General features: G+C 43.9%; 1 protein-coding gene across 7 annotated transcripts in view; it reads left to right on the plus strand.

The window, feature by feature from the left end:
- The window catches only part of FYCO1 (FYVE and coiled-coil domain autophagy adaptor 1), a 108,671-nt gene that overhangs the window by 36,937 nt on the left and 53,725 nt on the right, over positions 1-18,009 (plus strand). For 5 of the 7 annotated variants that reach the window (XR_011976610.1, XM_072651370.1, XM_072651372.1 and 2 more), the window contains 7 exons: positions 1,171-1,264; positions 2,753-5,281; positions 6,229-6,321; positions 6,796-6,914; positions 9,018-9,185; positions 14,080-14,229; positions 15,464-15,672. Coding sequence is in view for 6 of the 7 variants with exons in the window: in XM_072651370.1 (XP_072507471.1) it covers positions 1,171-1,264; positions 2,753-5,281; positions 6,229-6,321; positions 6,796-6,914; positions 9,018-9,185; positions 14,080-14,229; positions 15,464-15,672 (3,362 nt within the window). In the remaining variant the exon portion in view is untranslated. Of the gene's footprint in view, positions 1-312; positions 468-1,170; positions 1,265-2,752; positions 5,282-6,228; positions 6,322-6,795; positions 6,915-9,017; positions 9,186-14,079; positions 14,230-15,463; positions 15,673-18,009 lie in introns of those variants that run through there. The other 2 variants (XM_072651375.1, XM_072651374.1) reach the window with 2 other exon arrangements.

Consider the following 18,009-nt stretch of genomic DNA (forward strand, 5'->3'; position numbering starts at 1 on the left):
ATAATTAAAAAAAAGGAAAAAGAGGGAAGCTACACTATATTTCACCACTATTATTTTTGTTTAGGTCTCATTTCTCAAGTTATATAAAGAACTTTGTTAAATTTATAAGAATTGAGTCATACCCCAACTGATAAATGGTCAAGGGATATGAACAGACAGTTTTTCAATGAAGAAACCAAAACTACATATAATCATATGAAAAAATGCTCTAAATAATTTTTGATTAGAGAAATGCCAATTAAAACAACTCTGAGGAAACATTTCACGCCTCTCAGATGGGCTACAATGATAGATGCCCTTCAATTGGGGAACAGCTAAACAAGCTGTGAATGTAGGATTGTGATGAAATACAATTGTGATATAAGAAATTATGACTTGGTTGATTTAAAAAAACATGGCAAGACTTAGACTTATGAAAGAAGATGCTATCCATCTCCAGAGAAAATTGACAAATAGAAATACACATGGTATGGTCTTACATATATGTATATGTGTATATAATATGTGTTTATGTTTATAGATATGTATGTACATGTTTACATATTCATGTTTAATTTGTATCCTTCTCTAGGGTGGTGGGGTGGGTGGTGGGAGGGAAAAAATTAAAAATTGCACAGCAGAGAACAAAAGAAAACTTAGAAAGAAGCACAGAAAAGTCGGGTAGCTTTGAAAACAATGTGTATTATTTATCACATCAGCTTTCTTGAAATGGAAATTGATTGTTTTAATAACAGCAGAACCATCACAAAACAAGGACAGCACACTTGGTGAAATGGCTTTGCCCCCTTTTCCCATAATTTGGAACTGTGCACAGTCCAACTGTGGGCTCACTTGAAAGCGCTTTGAGGCAGAAAGAGTCCTTTTGTCTGATTACATTCAGCATCTGCCTGGGCATCATTCAATTCAGTTCATCCACTTTTACCACATGAGAGGCTGTGGTCAAGTCACTGAACTATGTGCCAAGAATACAGAGACAAAAATCAAACAGCCCTGCTCTCAAGGGGCTTCCCTTCTACTTTGTGAATATGACATGTATCTAGATAAGTATGATCCCTGGGGATCCATGCAGCAAAGAGATGATTATGTATAGATGAAACTCAGTAAGATACATGACGGAAAGATCTGTGTGGCTTCCTGTTTAGGTAACAGTGTCTTTCTTGTGGTTCACAGGAGGACTCTGGCTTCCCTTGGATCTTCAGCATACTTGTGGAAACCCCCAAGTCGGAGTTCAAGTATGAGTAGTCTGGTGAGCAGTTATCTGCAGGTAAGCCCTGGAGCCTGCCCTTACTTCTTCATTGAATTGGAGACATTCACATGGGCTCTTCCACTTGGCATAGTACCTAGCATACAGTAGGCACTTACTAAATGCTCACTGACTTGACTTGATGATCCTAGGAATGAATATTATGATCTGAGGCCTGAGGGGCACTAAAGAGCTGAAGAACTCTCCTATTCCCTGTTCCCTTGGAGGGCTTCTGAATCTTTCTTCAAAGGTTTTGAAACACAGTGGAAAGACCCATTTTATACTTAAAACAAACCAAGTGAAACATGTTTGTTTCTGCTGCTTCCTTGAGTGTCTAGAAATCCACATATGTTATCATAACTGAAGGAAGTAACATATGTAGGTTTGGAAAATTACTCAGAAATGGACCACCAGTGAAAGAGTGCTCTCAGATGTAAAGTGCAGTGAGACAGAGCACTGGCCCTGAAGGCAGGAGGGCCTGAGTTCCAAGCTGACCTCAGACACTTCCTAGCTGTGTAACCCTGGGCAAGTCACTTAACCCTGTTTGCCTCAGTTTCCTTATCTGTAAAATGAGCTGGGGAAGAAAATGGCAAACCACTCTAGTATCTTTACCAAGAAAGGAGGGATACTTTTACCTTAGCATTTTTAAATCTTTTCAGCAGTTCTTAGTGAGTGTTAGAGGGGAAAAGAATTTTATAAAGTTCCTTCCCTTTTGTAAGAGCATCACATTCAATTTAGGAACCTGAAAGGGAAATTTCATAAATGAGTTTTCTCCCTGTCCTGTGCTGGGCACAGTCTCATATGCCAGAGCTCATGGAGGAAGCAGAAGCTAAAACTTCAGAAGAGTCAGCTGAGTAGGGAGAGGTGAACCAGACGAAAAGAACAGGCATCGTCACCTCTAACTTTGAGTCACTGTGTGTCTGAGTGTATTGCTTTGTGTCTGTGATCTGTGCTTCAGACATAGGCCGGCCTATTCACCATCCGGTGGGGGAATAATTTTAGTAAAGTATACATTTTTTTGAACGAGGTTAATAATAGGTAGAATTTATTCCTTTAGTACCTTAAAATTCGCAAAGCGCCTTCCATATTTAAATTCATTTATCCTTACGATGACCCTGTGAGGTAAGTGCTGTTACTATGCTGATTTTGCAGCTGAGGAAACTCAGATTGAGGAGGGGTAAGTGACTTGTCCAGGGTCACACAGCGACAGCTTTGAACTCAGGTCTTCCTGACTCCAGGGCCAGCATTCTATCCACTGTGCCTTCTTGCTGCCCCCAGTGGTTGTCTTTCACCATATAATCCCCCCTGCTTTTCACTCCCACAGTTAACCCCTGAAGTTACCTCCACAGCTGTCCTCCTTGAAGATTTAATAATGTGTGTGTGTATATATATTTGTATGCATATGTATTTATATACATGTATGTGTGTGTATATATTATCTATATGTATGCACACACACACACACATATGTGCCTAAGAGATTTCATTCCTTTGCTTTTGTTTCCCCAGACTCAAGACTTGACCTCCAGCTTCGATGTGAACAGCTCCATGAATGCAGAGGCCCTGGAAGGGTTTGATGAGATGCGTGTAGAGCTGGACCATTTAGAGATAAGGGAAAAGGAGCTACAGGATCGCTTGCAGCACTTGGAGAGGGAGAATCAGGAGCTGAAGAAGGCCGCAAGCCTCCAGGCAGAGCAGATGCAGGCAGAGCAGGAGAAGGGCAGAGGCCTGACAGAGGAGAATGCCCGGCTGAACCAAAGGGTGGCTGTGCTTCAGAAGGAATGTCTGATCTCTCAGTGTACTCAGAGCACCATGCAGGAGCTGCAGAAATGTCTGAAGATGCTGGAGCTGGGCACAGCTGAAAATCAAAGGGAATACCACTTGACCCTGCAACAACTTGAATCAAAATTACAGCCCTTGGTGCAACAGCTGGAGATGGCCTGGGATGCCATCAACATGAAAGACCAGTGCATTGCTGACCTCCAGGCCAAGCTGGCCATGGCTGAGCAGAGGAACCTGGAGACCATGGCGAAAGGCGATGCAGTGATGCGTGTGAGGGGCCAGGAGGCGTCCGATCAAGTCACCTTCTCCCAAGACCTCCAAGACCTAGTGGAAAAGCAAGTGGTTGAGCTCGAGAGGCTGACCCAAGAGTTAAAGCAGAAGGAGGAGGCCCAGGGACAGCTGGAGTCCAAGTTCAACATTTTGGTCATGAGCTCCCAAGAAGAAAACAGGAAACTGCTGACTGACCTGGAGAGGTTAACCAAGGAGATGGAGCCCTTACAGGAAGCGCTGTCATCAAAAGCGAAGGAGGTGACTGAGCTCCAGCTCCAGCTCCAAGAATCACTGGCGAGCTCCAGGTCTCTTGAAAAGGAATTGGAAGAGCTAAGAAAGGAAGAGAAGGTTCACCAAGATGAGCATAGGCAGGAGAAGGAGCTGCTGGAGCAGGAGACCAAATCCCTGACCAGGCAGCTCCAACTGCTCGAAGCCCAGTTGTCCCAGGCAAACCAGCATGTGAGCAGTCTGGAGGAGCAGCAGAAGCAGCTGCTCGGCGACCGAGACCATCTCCACCAGAAGGTGGGGGAGCTAGAGTATGTCCTTAGGCAGCAGAGCAGGGAGCTCAGCGCTGCCAGGGAGAAGGGTGAGGAGCTGAGCTCAGGAGACTCCCTCCTGCTGCCTTCTAGAAAGAAGCTGGAAGAACTGAAAGGACCACAGGAGACCCCAGCCTCACTGGAAGGGGATGTGGCCCTGCTTCAGGGACCCAGCAGCGATGCCCAGGTGTCTGTCAGGGACAAGGAGGGGAAATTCCGGGTGGGAGAAGGAGGGCGGGATGAGGAGCTTCAGAATGCCCTCCACCGAAACCAGATCCTAGAGGACAAGCTCCAGACCCTGCAGGTGGATTACAATGACCTGAGGCAGCGCGAGGCAGCCATCAAGGGCTCCCTGGCCTCCCTGGAGGCAGAGCAGGCTAGTATCCGCCATATTGGGGACCAAATGGAGAAGAGCCTCCTGGCCGTGAAGAAGGCCAAGGAGACGATGAAGGCCCAGGTGGCTGAGAAAGAGGCGGTCATCCAGAGAAAGGAGAGAGAGTGCCAGCAGCTGCAGGCAGAAGTGGAGAGGTATCAGAGGCAAGCTGAGGCCTGTGAGGAGGAGATGAAGGGCCTGAGGAGCATGTGCCAGCATCAGAGCCAGCTGATCGAGGGCCTCGGTTTAGAAAAGGGAGTGATGGAGAAAAATGCTCAGCTGGAGCAAAGTATAGACCGGGAGAAGGGGACCCAGGAGCTGGCCTCCCACGTGGTGCTGTTGCAGAAGCAGCTGGAGATCCACCAAGGCGAAGCCAGGAGGTCGCAGGCAGAGGTGGTTGATCTCCGCACCAAGCTGCAGAGTGCCCTGGAAGGCCAGGAGAAGGCCCAGAGCCGGCTGGCAGTGCTGGAGACCCTTCTAGAGGAGAACAGACGCCTGGTCCAGCAGCTGCAGGAGCAGAACGAGGGCCTCAACAGGACTCATGTGCAAGAGCTGCTCCAGTGCAGCGAGAGGGAGGACGTGCTGAGGGAGGAGAAGGACGGGGAGGCCCGAGAAAGGGCTGAGCAGGAGAGACAGCTCCGGGAGGAGCTGTCCCGGGCCAAGCAGGAAGCTGAGCTGGCTCAGCTGGAGCATGCCGAGGTGCAGGAGCAGCTCCATCGGGCCAACACGGACATGGCTGAGCTTGGCATGCAGGTCTGTGCCCTGACGGCAGAGAAGGCACAGGTCAAAGAAAAACTCGCCCAGGCCTCTCAGGAGCTTGAAGAGGCCCAAGAGAGGGCATCCAGGGAACGGGAGGGCCTCCAGCGGGATGTGGAAGGGCTCAGGCAGGAAAGGGACAGCCTGTGGGAGAAACTGCAGGTGGTCCAAGAGAGTGCCCGCACGCTGCCCACCCTGCAGAGCCAGTTGAGCCTGGCTGAGAAGCAAGCCCAGAGTTTGCGGGAGGCTAGTCAGGAAGAGCTCTCCACGGTGAAGTTCCAGATGAGCACTGAGATCATGAACTGCCAAGCCAAGCTCAAGGTAATTGACAGGTTATCATCCTGGTGTTAAGATTCCTATGACTCATGGCCGGGAGCTACTACCTCTTCCTGGGCAAACTCATAGGCTCATGTGCCCCTTTGGCCTCATTGAGTTTAAGAGGCATCTGACACCCCAAATGAAGTCCATCTCTCCTCAAATATCTCATCACAACCAAACATTTCATGTTACTAGGGAAATATATCTCTGCCCAAATCCTGTTCTCTGCAAAGATTGGATTAAGTGACTTGCCTGGGGTCACACAGCTATAAGTGTCGGAGGTCATGTTTGAACTCATGTCTTCCTGACTCCAGTCCCAGCATTCTATCCATTGCCATTAGGATGGTATGACCAGGTATCTAAAGATAGCACTTGGCTTCTGTCTTGATTGATTCACCTGAAGTCTCATAGGACTGGATGTTCTGTTCTACCAGGTTATGGTTATAGTTTTGGGGAAACATCCTGACTGGTTTTAATAAAAACTTTGGAATTAAAGAGGTCTGCAGCTGCTATATATCTTACTGTCTGCAAAATTAAAATCCTAGAGTTAAAAATTAGGTACATGACAAGTATGAGGTTTGGTAACTTGAATGTTTATGAGATGTCAGTGGGTCAGATCCTAACCTTACTCCAATTTGGCAGCTGCCCACCTGCCTCTCCAGTATATGTGTCCTAACTTAGGGTGGTAAGCAGAGCTTACATTTCTTCTACATTTTTGACCTGTTAAAACAGAACCTTTTCCTATAGGATTATTGGATTTGATCCTATAGGATCCCTATCTTATAGTATTCCATTGCCTGGTGGCCTTGGGCCACCCAAGAGGTAGTTTTCTGAGGTGGCCTCTCCATAGAAGTAGCAAACTTGGACAAAGGAAGGGATCTGTTGTACCAGAGGCTAGGACCTTTCAGCTGTGTTTACCACTTCAATATTCCTTATCTCACCCATGCCAGGCAGTGAGCGAAGAATGTAAAAACCTAAAGGATCAACTAGAAGAAAAAGATGGACAGCTGAGGGTGGCTGAAGAGGAGACTACAAAGCTGAAGGTGGGCACAGAAGGAACCTCAGGTGACTCTGGGACCAGAGGGGTCTGAGAGTGGTGAAGAGGCTGGCCATGTGGCCAAGACGTCCTGAAGCTATTTATAAGCTGTTCTCCTGGCATCACCCCTTCTCACAGAGATGGTGTAGTTTTTGCAAGTCTGGTTGTTGAGTCTCACTGTGAAATTTTCAGTTATCAGTTTGACACTCATTGTTTGGTTTTAAAGTCATCTGCCTGTCGACAAGTAGATGTGGCTAGCTGCTGGCTGCCAATGGCCTGTATTTTCCAGCCTACTTTCATTCACTCTCATGTCTGTGTGGTTTTCTCATCTCTCTGTCCTCATCACACCTTCCATTCTGGTTTCTTTAATCTACTTTTTAATGGTGACACGGGAGGCATTTCTTTTGTGTTCTCTCTGAAAACTGTGCTTTCTTGTTTGGATAATTCTTTTGTTTTTTTTTTTTTTTATCTCGTTTGTTAGGCCATGGAAGCAGGTTTGGGGAAAGAACTGAAGCACTCAACAGAACAACTGGCCAAGTACCAAGCTACAGTGATAGCAAAGGAAGAGGAAGTCGCAGCCCTGAGTGCCAGTTTGGAAAGGTTGTTTCTATAGCCTACCCACTCCCTTTGCTCTGTAATGCTGTTGGAGAAAAGAGGGTGCAGGTGAAGAAGAGAATGGAAAAGAAAAGACTTCTGGTCTTGACTAGAGGAACCATTTTTAGTACAAGAACCAGGAAGTCAGAAAGCACTGGGTTTTATATTCTCTTGCTAGTATCTTTCCGCAATGAACCAAGCCCAGCTTGCCTGCTCCAGTGGGTACTGAGAGCTTACCATCTTATCATGCTAAGGAGTGTTACAGCTCATTGTGGTTTATTCTAAAGGAGTCTTCTTATCTGGGAAAGAAGATGCTTCAGGCTCAGTGGAGTGACCTGGTGCTCAGTCTAGTTAGAAGAGAATAAGAGGTTGGGGGGTGTTTACATTTTCACACTGAAGCCATATATCTCTCTGCCCCCTTTGTTATTTCCTGTGTGAAATGTCACACCACAGTGTCTAGTTTGGTGTTATCAAAGGTTAGCCATCAGCCTGGAGGAAAACCAACTTCGGCTTTGGCTGCTAGCCTACCTAGGTCTGTAAACAGTCATGCAGAAAATGCTTTTCATTCCTTTTACTGAGTATGTTTTAGCCCTAAAATGTATGCGCTTTAAATTTTACATGGGGTGGGGGGAAAGAGCCCAAAGTCTTCCCTTGGTCCCAGCATTTTATTGTGCTTTGATAAAACTCATAGTTCCTGACTTGTACCCAGTAAGTTCAAAACCTGTACCAAGCTTTACTCTTTAAGGCATTATAAATTGTCTAATTAAAATATTATAGCTCAATTTGACACAAAAAGGAAACCTCATTTTCCTGAGAAAATGTGCCTGTCTTAGTTCTCCCCTAATCTTGTTGCAAACCTTTTTCACCCAGGCCTATCACCACAGGAGACACTGGAAGTCTACTTTTTGGGATATATAGCAACCAAAGCTTAAAAATGTTTCTCTGCTTGGTTTTTAAATATTATAAACCTATATATAGACCCCATTCAAGACTTGCCTCCTCTTTGAATGATAAAAATTAAGTTATTCAAGCAAACGTTTATGAAATTACAACGGCATACGTAGCACTCTGTTAGGGGCTGAGAAAGATACAGATTTTAGATACACATAATTCCTGCTCTGATGGATCAGGGAAAGATGTGACATGTACGCAAATAACTAATGCAGAATAATACATGGTAAGTACATAAGAGAGAGGCAGAACGCTGTTTAAATCACTGGAAAGGAGAAGGCATTGCTGACTGGAAGTTTGCTCAAGAAAGTGCCATGGAGTAACATGACTAATGTGAAAATGTGTTTAATAAGATTGTATGTGTAGATCCCATAGGGGATTGCATGCCATCTTGGGGAGGGAAGAGGAAAGAAGGTGGAGAAAATTTAAAACTTATAGAAGTGATTATTGAACATTGAAACCACATAAAGAAATAAATTTGGAGAGGAAAAAAAAGAAGGTGCCATAGACCAAGGGAAATTTGAGTTGGACTTTCTCAGGTGAATAAGTATTGAACAGATAATGTTTGGAGTGAAGGGGATATTCCAGGAATAGGGAACAGCTTGAGCAAAGGCATGGATGGGGTTAGCCAGTGTAATTTGACTGGATGTATAAATATGAGGAGGAAGGTGTGAAGTAAGACTTAGGTTTGTTGGGAATGCCTTGTAGGGTAGGGTGCTTTTATGGACCCATTTGGAGAACTCTTTACCTTGGAGAAAGATGGAGTTAAGGTAGTTGTAGAGAGTTAGATTATAGAATAAGGAAAATGGGATAATGAAGGCATAGAAGACATAAACTGTTCTGAAGGAGGTTTTAGCAGACCTAGAGCTTAATCCTATAGATTGAGTAAGACTTAGTCTCCCAGAATTTCCTCTGCATCTGATAGTTTTACATGTGATAATTCCAGAAAGGAATTGGCCAAGATGTGAAGCTACAAAGGCCAGTGAATGAAGGCATCAAACTGCAGGTCAAGACAGCACTGAGAGCACCACCATATTCATAAAAAAGTCACTCTTGTTGGAAGGGAAGGGCCACCACAGTGGTTGCAGACAAGTGGTTAGTGTGAGACTGTAGAAGTGAGAACTGATTTCAAAGAACTTTTGAATATCCCTTTCTTAGGACACAAAAGGAACTCGAAAAGTCAGATGCGAAGGTCCAGGAATATGGGGACAAGCTCAACCAGGAGATGGTGGAGCGAGAAAGAAAGGAACAGCAGATGCTGGCCGATCTGGATGATCTGAACAAAACCAAGAAATACCTGGAAGAACGGTTAATAGAGCTTCTCAGGTGGGGGTCATGGCTTGCAAGGAGTTATTAGAAGCTTGAAATAGAATTCTTTTTGTAATAAAATAAAATAAATGTAGATCTCAACTTTATTCTATCTATGGAATGTATGCCCCAAATTTCAACTACCTTTTATAGAGTCATTGCTAAGAGTCATTTATATGGTCATGCAGTGTCAAATAACTTAGCATGCTAAGTCAAATAAAATTAATCGTATCTTTCATGCATCCCTGTGCAGAGTAATATGGGAACTCACCCCCATGAATAGCACTTATGGGTAAGTTCACTCTTCCTAGGATTGTGTTTTTAAAAAATATATCATGATGGTAATTAAAAAAACAACTTCTTGATTAAAGAAATCAAAATATCATTTTTTAGATAATTGTTGTAAGAATGAAAATCTTTTTACTGACTTAAGAAAGATTTCTGTCTTGCCACTTTTCTCTACCTCCAATTTCTCTCTTCCTGCGATATCCAATCAATAACTCAACAAGCATTTATTCAGCCTCTGCTAGGTGCAAGGCATTGTGTAAGACACCCAGAGATACAAAGACCTATGTGAAAAGGCGGCTACCTCAAGAAGTGTGCATTCTCTCAGGGGAGGCAAGCATGTACTTATGTGGGTATTTATATACACAGTAGATACAAGGTGGGTTTTTTGCTTTCTTTTTAGGGAGATAACAGTAGTATCTGAGGGTGGAAGGGAGTCAGAAAAGGGCTGTTGTAGAAGGCAGTGCTTGAGCTGAGTCTGCAAGGATACAAGAAGTAAGGGTGGGGTAGGAGTGGGGATGTGTGTGCGTATTCCATGCATAGCCTGTGCATTATTTTTCTTTTGTTCTTTAAACGGGCCACTCCCTGACTACTTCTTAAACAGGCCTGTTCACTGTCTGGGCCTTACCTCACTCTAAACAAGAACCTGAATAGGCCCAAGGCCAAAGAGCCCAAGATCTCCCAGTGCATCCTGGGTCATCTCCAGTCATCCTGATGAATATCTGGTCACTGGACCCAGATGGCTCAGGAGGAGAAGTGAGGCTGGTGAGCTGCACAGCCCTCCCTCACTCAAAACAAAGTCAAGTGCAAGTCATGTCATCATTTCTCTGATGTCATGGTCTTCTTTGAAAACGAAGGATGAGCACAGACAGACAGAGTGCCTCCTATGTGGAACAACAATAAGAAGGCCAGTCTGGCTACACTGTAACGTGAGAGAAGGGTTGTGACTTGTCATAAGGCTACTAAGATAAGTTGGGGCCAGGCTGTGAAGTTTTCAATGCCAAGGAAGAGGGCTTCTCTTTGATGCCAGTGATAGCAGAGGACCAGTAGCATTAATATTGACCCAGGGAGTGATGTTGTCAGACCTGCATTTAAGGGAGGTCACTTTGACAGCTGTGTGGAAGATGAGTTGGAGATCCATCTTGAAAATGGAGACAGAGAGATCAATTAAGAATATTGCAAAAGGCCAACGAGAGGTGATAAGGACTTCAAAAAGTAGCTTTGTGATTGGAAGAAGAAAATGAGTATGAAAGATGCTGGGGTAGTAGAAACAGTAAGATATGGCAACTAATTGGATAAGTGGGATGGATGGGAAAGAGGGAGGGGTCAAGTATGACCCTGAAGTTGTGAGTCTGGATGACTAGCAGGATGATTGTGCCCTTGGTAGTAATAGGGAAGGTTAGAACTGGAAGGGTAGGAGAAGATAATGAGTTCCATTTTGAATAAGTTGAGTTTGGGATGACTAAAGGACATACATTTTGGAATATTTAAGAGGTTATTTGTGATTTGGGACTGGAGCTTGGAGAAAGATTAGGGTGAGATATATAGATTTAGGAATTATCTGTATAGAGGTATAATTGGGAGTTGATGTAGGGAGAGAAGAGAAGGCCCAGGATAGGGTCTTGGGGCACATCCACAGGTAGAGTGAAGATCCAACACAGGAGACTGAGGGGGAGCAGTTAGACAGGTAGGAAGAGAACCAAGAGAGAACATGAGTCATGCAAACCAAAGAGGAGTAAACAATGTTAGATGATGCAGAGAGGTTAAGAAAGATAAGATATGAGAAAGGCTTTTCGATACAATAATTATCCAAAAGAATGAAGTCAGTGCTACAGTGGCACTAGCTTCAATGTGGATAAAGCTAAAAATCTCTTCCAGACCATTTGATGAATTGTCTAGCCCAAAAGTTTCAAATATACCTGGTCCACAAAGCAACATTCCCTAGTGCAGTAGAACCAGATGAAAATGCAATTGAGAAATATTTAACAACATAAGTAAAAGTACAATAGAATATAGATAACTTTAATGTGTGATTTTCTAAGTCAATATGTGGCCCTCAAGGATCCTTATGTAACGTTAGTGACCATATTTCTGAGTTTGACACCCTTGCTCGAGCTCATGGGCTAACTCCAGTCCCAGTCTCAGTCATAGAATACAGTACCCTCTTCATCCGCAGGGGAGACGGGAGCAGACAGCTATAAGTAAGAAAAGGAAAACTTGGCTAGTTCAGAATAGTGACCCTTAAGTTAAAACAGCCCAAAGAAAGTCAAAAGGCCTGGCGCAGGCTTCTATATCAAAAAGTCCAGCGCTTTACATTGCTCTTGGTGTCTCTGACTGTCCAAGGATAACTGCTGAGTCAGATTTTTTCATTGGACAGAACTGAATGAGCCCCCATTGTGGAAGTATAAATTCTGAGTACTCTTCCAATAGGCTAAGCATTTCTAAACCAAGGAAACATTAGACTGTGGGAAGAAATTAGTATCAGCAAACAATGGGCAAACTGTCCATATGTTCAGGGTATCCAGAAGAGAGTACACCAGGTATCATGTGCAAGTGGGAAAGTGACTTTGTTGATATCGTCTTTCAGGATTACGAATGGTGATAATTGATGTGAATGATCCAAGATTATGAATGTTTTGGGTATGTGGTGATTTACTCTGTATTAGTTGTTGATCTCTTTTTTTACTTCCGATCTAGGACTGTGTTGTGTTTTAACAAAGTTGCTGTATGAAAGAAAGGAGTCCATGGTTTAGCAGACATCTCTGTGAATTGCTTTTGACTTGATATGTAAAACCTCTTATTAGGAAAGATATATTCAAGAGTTGAAATTGTTCTTTCCCCTGGGACATAAATTTTGACTACCAAGGCTGGGGTCCCACTAAGGCCCCACTACTTTGTATTGTGGGTTTTGGTTATCACCTGCTCGCACCTCTCAGAATATTCATCAGAGATGGAGATAACAGGGCTGGCCACCTCTTCACTGAAGAAACACATTCCCTCTGGTAGTACCAGAACTTCTTAGTCGGTCATCCTAGAGCTCTTGTTATGTCCTTAGTTGCTGTTAAGCAGAGAAATTTGGTCCTTCCCATCATTTCATGGGCTGTCCCTCTTTCTTAGAACACTCTGCACCTTTACTTCTCTGGCTTTCCTTTGCAGGTGGGCTTTTGTGGTCTCCCAGCTCAGCCACAGATGCCTTCCTTCTGCGATTGCCTCTCATTTTTGTGATCTCTACCTTGTTTGTGCCTAGCAGTCTGCCCATGGTCTCCCCCATCTGACTGAGCTCCTTGAGGGTAGAGAATGTTTTTTGCCTTTCTCTGTATCCCCAGTGCTTGGCATGGGGCCTGGCAAGTAGAAAACCTTTTGTAAATGCTTGGTAACTAACAGATTGTCGGACTGATTGAAACTCCAGAAAAGTATTTTTTACATGACTTCTTTATCATGAGTTTTTCTTACTCCTTAAGAAGGAAAATTCTGTTGTTAGCTTTCTTGGAAAAAAAATTTACACACATACACATATTCATATGTGTATGCATATACATATGTATAACGTATAATTTGTCTAGCAATTTCTTGTACCTTTTAAAATTACTTTCGGTCCAACAGGCAAGCATTCATTTCAGCTTCTCCTCTGCCACTCCATATGTGAGGTACTGGGGATAGAAAGACAGAAATGACGTGACCCTTGCTTTGAAGTACCTTCTTCATTCTACTGAACAACATAACACATACATGCAGAGTTATATACGCAATAAATAGTTATATGCACCAGTCGTAGGCAGCTTGGGGACACAGTAGATGGAGCACCAGGCCAGGAGTCAGGAAGACTGAAATCCAGATCCAGCCTCAGACACTTTCTTGCTGAGTCACAGTACCTTGGCATGTAGGAGGAGCTCTATAAATGTTAGCTATTATTATTTGTAAAGTAGGGGCTGTATAAATGCTTATTCTCTTCCATTTCCCTTTCCTCTTTCGGTCTGAGTATCTCCCTTTATCTGCCTCCTTTTGTGTCTTATGTCTCTTGTTAGATTGTAGCTCCCTGAGGACAGGCACTGTCTTTCTTTCTATTAATTGTATCTGCAGTGCTCAGCACAGTGCCTGGCAGTAGTCTCTTAATAAATGTTTATTGGATCAGATTGAATTGGATTGGATTGAAGATGCCATGTGGCCAGCCTGAATCACTTAGCTGTTCAGGTGTGGTTTTAACCAGCTGGCCTTGGAGATCCTTTTCAGCTCTGAGATTCTGTGACCTTGTACTGCGCAACAACCAAGAGCCCCGAGCCAAAAGCTGTATGTGTAAAGTTAAGTACAGGTGTCAGTCTTGTTGCCTGGGGCAGAAGGAGCATATCACTGAGACCAAAGCTAGGAGAGAATGATCTGGGGAGACTTTTTGATTGTCCAAACATATTTGACAAGAACTTGTTAATACTTAATTGGTTTACATCACCTTGCTAGTTACCATGGGGATTAAAGAGGAATGCTTGGAACATTCCCTAAAATGGAGGAATTAGGAAACAGAAGATTTGGGATTAATGTTCAGGATAAAACAAAGGGAATTCTAAACTTTTTCTTTGTCTTTTTCTTTTTTCCCCTTTCTCTCTCCTTTAAAACAAAATTACTTCCTTCTTAGGGACAAGGATGCTCTCTGGCAAAAATCTGATGCCTTGGAATTCCAGCAAAAGCTAAGTGCAGAAGAAAGATGGCTTGGAGACACAGAGGTGAATCACTGCTTGGACTGTAAGAGGGAGTTTAGCTGGATGACACGGCGGCACCACTGCAGGTCAGTACGGCAACCCACAGCATCTGTAAGATTGAAATGGGAAGAGCACTAGGCTCCTAGACCAAAGCCTGGATTCTAATCTGTCTCTGTTATAACTCTTTGATCCTTGGCAAGTCTAGCCCTTGTACTGTGACATTCATTGGTTGCTGTGAGAAAAACTCTTTGTCAACCTAAAAGTGCTGTAAAAATATACGTTATTGCTGTTTCAGCTCTGAAAATGACTGTTAGATAAATTGTAGTATATCGATGTAATGTGATAGAATCAGACATCAAATTATTAATTAAATGCAGTTCATTTAGTGCAATTTTAAGATAGTCACACATAAGGAATATAAAAAAATATGTCAGACAGTAATGCAAAGTGAAGAAGACTGGCAATACAGACTCAGCCCAGTGAAGGGCAAGTCAGATAGGAAGGCGACTTAGGGAGGGAGCAGCCAAAGCGCTGCGATCACTGATGCGGCACAGTTAATTTAGACATCAGTAGTTACGCAAGATTAGTGAGCTGGATTGATGTTCAGATTATTTTTGTAAGAAAAACAATGAATAATAATAACGACTAACATTCATATAGCACTTACTGTGTGCCAGGCATTGTACCGAATGCTTTACAACTTATTATCTTGTTTGAACCTCACAACAACCCTGGGAGGTAGGTGCTGTTTATTATCCCCATTTGACAGACGAGGAAACGGGCAAACTGAGGTCAAGTAACTTGCCGGGGCTCACACGGCTAGTCAGTGTCTGAGGCCATATGTGAACTCAGGTCATCCTGACTCCAAGCCCAGCGCTCTGTGCACTGCGGTGCCACCTAGCTGCCCCTGCATCGTTAAGGGGACTTTTCCAAGGTCACGCATCTGGGACTATTTACAGATGATGTGGTATAATTGAAACTTGGAGTTAGAATCTTGGGTTCTGGTTCTGTAGTTAACTGCAGTCACAGGAAGTGTGTTTAACACCCTGGGCCTCCAGGTCTCTGTTCATCATTTGAGAGACTTGGCCCTAGGCCTCTGCCCTCTCTTCCGGCCCTTAAACGCTCTGTGACCCAGAGTCTCCTGCTTACTGTGAGCCCAGTGTCCTTTCCATCAGGTCACCACGACCTCCCTCCAGTCTTCTGAAAGGTTAGAGAAGTAAATGGCAAGCCAGCCCACAGAGGGGCACACGCTCCCTACCTGGCATTCCATGCTGTCAGCAGCAGGGTTCCTTTCTCACTCTCTGAATCTCTTGTTATTAGGATATGTGGTCGCATCTTCTGTTATTACTGCTGCAACAATTACATCATGACCAAGCACAGCGGCAAGAAGGAGCGCTGCTGCCGGGCCTGCTTCAGGAAGTACACAGAGGGGTCTGGCTCCCCAGACAGCTCTGGCTCCTCAGCCTCCCAGGGCGAGCTGCTCTCCTCTCCATCCAAGTCAGCAGGTGACTTGGCTGCCCGGGTCAGAGGTCAGGCCTTTCCTCCTCCTCTTCCAGTGTTCTCCAGCTGCCCACTGGGCAGCCATTTGTATTCTGTTGGCTGGGTTGTTTTTAGTTCTTATACTGGAAATGCATCTATATTTCTTACCTAAAGCAGCTTCCCCATTTTTGCTGAAAACACACGTGCATGAATACAGGAATTTGGAAGGTTTAAGAGAGAGTGTCAGGATTTCAGCAAAGCTGAAGGGAATAACGCTTCATCCTCCACTTTTCTCTGGGGCTCAAGGATTGTCCTGGATTAGGGAAGGGTAGGCCAGTAACATAAGCTCTGGCATATCAGGTCAAGTTGTAATGGGGACCCAGTGAGACAGTGTATCTGCCATCAGGAGCCCAGGCCGGGTCATTCTAGAAAGACTTATGCATCATGCCTCTGGCTACAGGGCAGTGAGTTTTTTCAACCATAGTTCATGATAACTCTCCCCTGAGAAGTGGAGGGCTTGTCATCTATAGCATTAAAAAAGTGCATTTCTCATCCTTGAACTCAGGGGTTCTTAACCTAGGGTGGGCAAGCGTGTTTTTCTAAGAAAAACATATTGGTAACTGTTTTTCAACATTGTTGGTTTCCTTTGTAACTCTATGTCTTACGCATCTAAAAATGTGATTCCAAGAAGGGGTTCAGAGGCTTCCCCAGACACTGTCAGAGGAGTTTATGACACCCAAAAGCCCTGATTTAGCTGGGTCCTCAGCAAGGCCAGCATGGTCAATTACTCTGATCCCATAATAACTCAATGCTTACCATTGAGGTCTGCTTTACCTTTTTATGTAGTGATTTGCATCCTTTTCTTTCCCTTTGTTGGCCTCTTTTCCTCCTCTAAAACTCAAATCAACAAACAAGTGTGTAGAAGATTCCTTATAGAGACAGGAAGTCACATTTCTTTTTTCTTTGTTTCTTGAGGTCTGCTTCCATTCATTATTCAGTTAGAGAGATCGTTGCTGTTGTGTTCATCCTTCTTTATCGAAAAGTAGATTGAGTTAGAGATTAGCCTGACATCAGAAGAAAAGTGACTAGGTCAGAGAAGCAGTGAGCAAAGATTACCAATGGAATCAGCCTCTTGATCTGGAGACTATATCCTTATAACCCGCAGTTTAAAAAAAAAGCAACCAGTCATCCCCCCTAGTGCCCTCCCACCCTTCCTACTTTGGTGGGTAGGAATCATGGTGATGCCCTATCTGTTGGCCCATAGCAGGCTGAATCTGCAGATTAGAGTCTGGGAAGGGCCCTAGGGCTGAGCCAGAGCCTCACTGTTGGCCACGTGCGCATCATTTTAATCTCTCTTCCCCATCTGTGGAACAAGGATCTGGGTTATATCACCTGCCCCGTAGAACATGAGCCACGTGCTTTGTAAATACAAAGTGTTTATACCAGAATTATTATTACCAACCATTGTCCTGCATTTGTTCTTCTTTCTGGCTTCCCTTGCCTCCTGGTTTCTCATCACCTGGTTTCTTTTAGACCTGTCCTGGATGAGTTGATTCATACGGCTGCCATCAGTGCATTAGCTGCACTGTTGTCTTACTAACCATCTTACACAGTCAGAGGTACAAGTCACACTGGCAAAGGCACAGTCGCTGCACATTTTGACTAGCAAACAGAATATCATTTGTGCCTGAACACCACTCGAGGATGTCTGTTGGAAATGTGGGTACAGGAGGGCTTGTTGTGCATTTGTAAAGATTCTCTTGAGGTATGTGAAGAAGGTCTAACTCTTATCCATGATCTCTCAGGCCACGTACCCTCAGAGGACAAAAGAGGGAGTTTTCTGTTTGTTTGGTTTCTTCCCTGGTGAGGACTTGCTGTATAAAGTGGGAATAGAGAGCTTCTAACAGTCAGTCAGTTAACAAACAAGAAATATGGGCTTACGTGCTCCAGGCACGATGCTGAGTAGTGGGAGTACAAAGAAAGATAGAGACACTCACTAGAAGCAGGATGTGCTTTTAAGTTCCTAGATATATACTCATATATATAGATATATGTGTATATCTATATCTATATCTATATCATATGTAGCATCTGTTAACAGAAATATTCATAAAACTATATAAACACATGGATGTACACACGCATATACACACATGCACATATATAGAGATGTGTATATACACGCACACATGTGTATACATATGCATATAGATACATATGAGTAAAGATTAGCAATGGAATCAGCCTACTAACGTGGAGATCATATAACCCACATTTTTAAAAACTAACATATTTGTGTATCTACGTCCATCTGTCCATATATCTAAACATCTTTATATCTTATGTAACCTATATCTGTTTATAGTTATCTATAGTTAAACATCTTT

This window comes from Notamacropus eugenii, chromosome 3 (assembly GCF_028372415.1).
Source record: "Notamacropus eugenii isolate mMacEug1 chromosome 3, mMacEug1.pri_v2, whole genome shotgun sequence".
Classification (NCBI taxonomy): Eukaryota; Metazoa; Chordata; class Mammalia; order Diprotodontia; family Macropodidae; genus Notamacropus; species Notamacropus eugenii.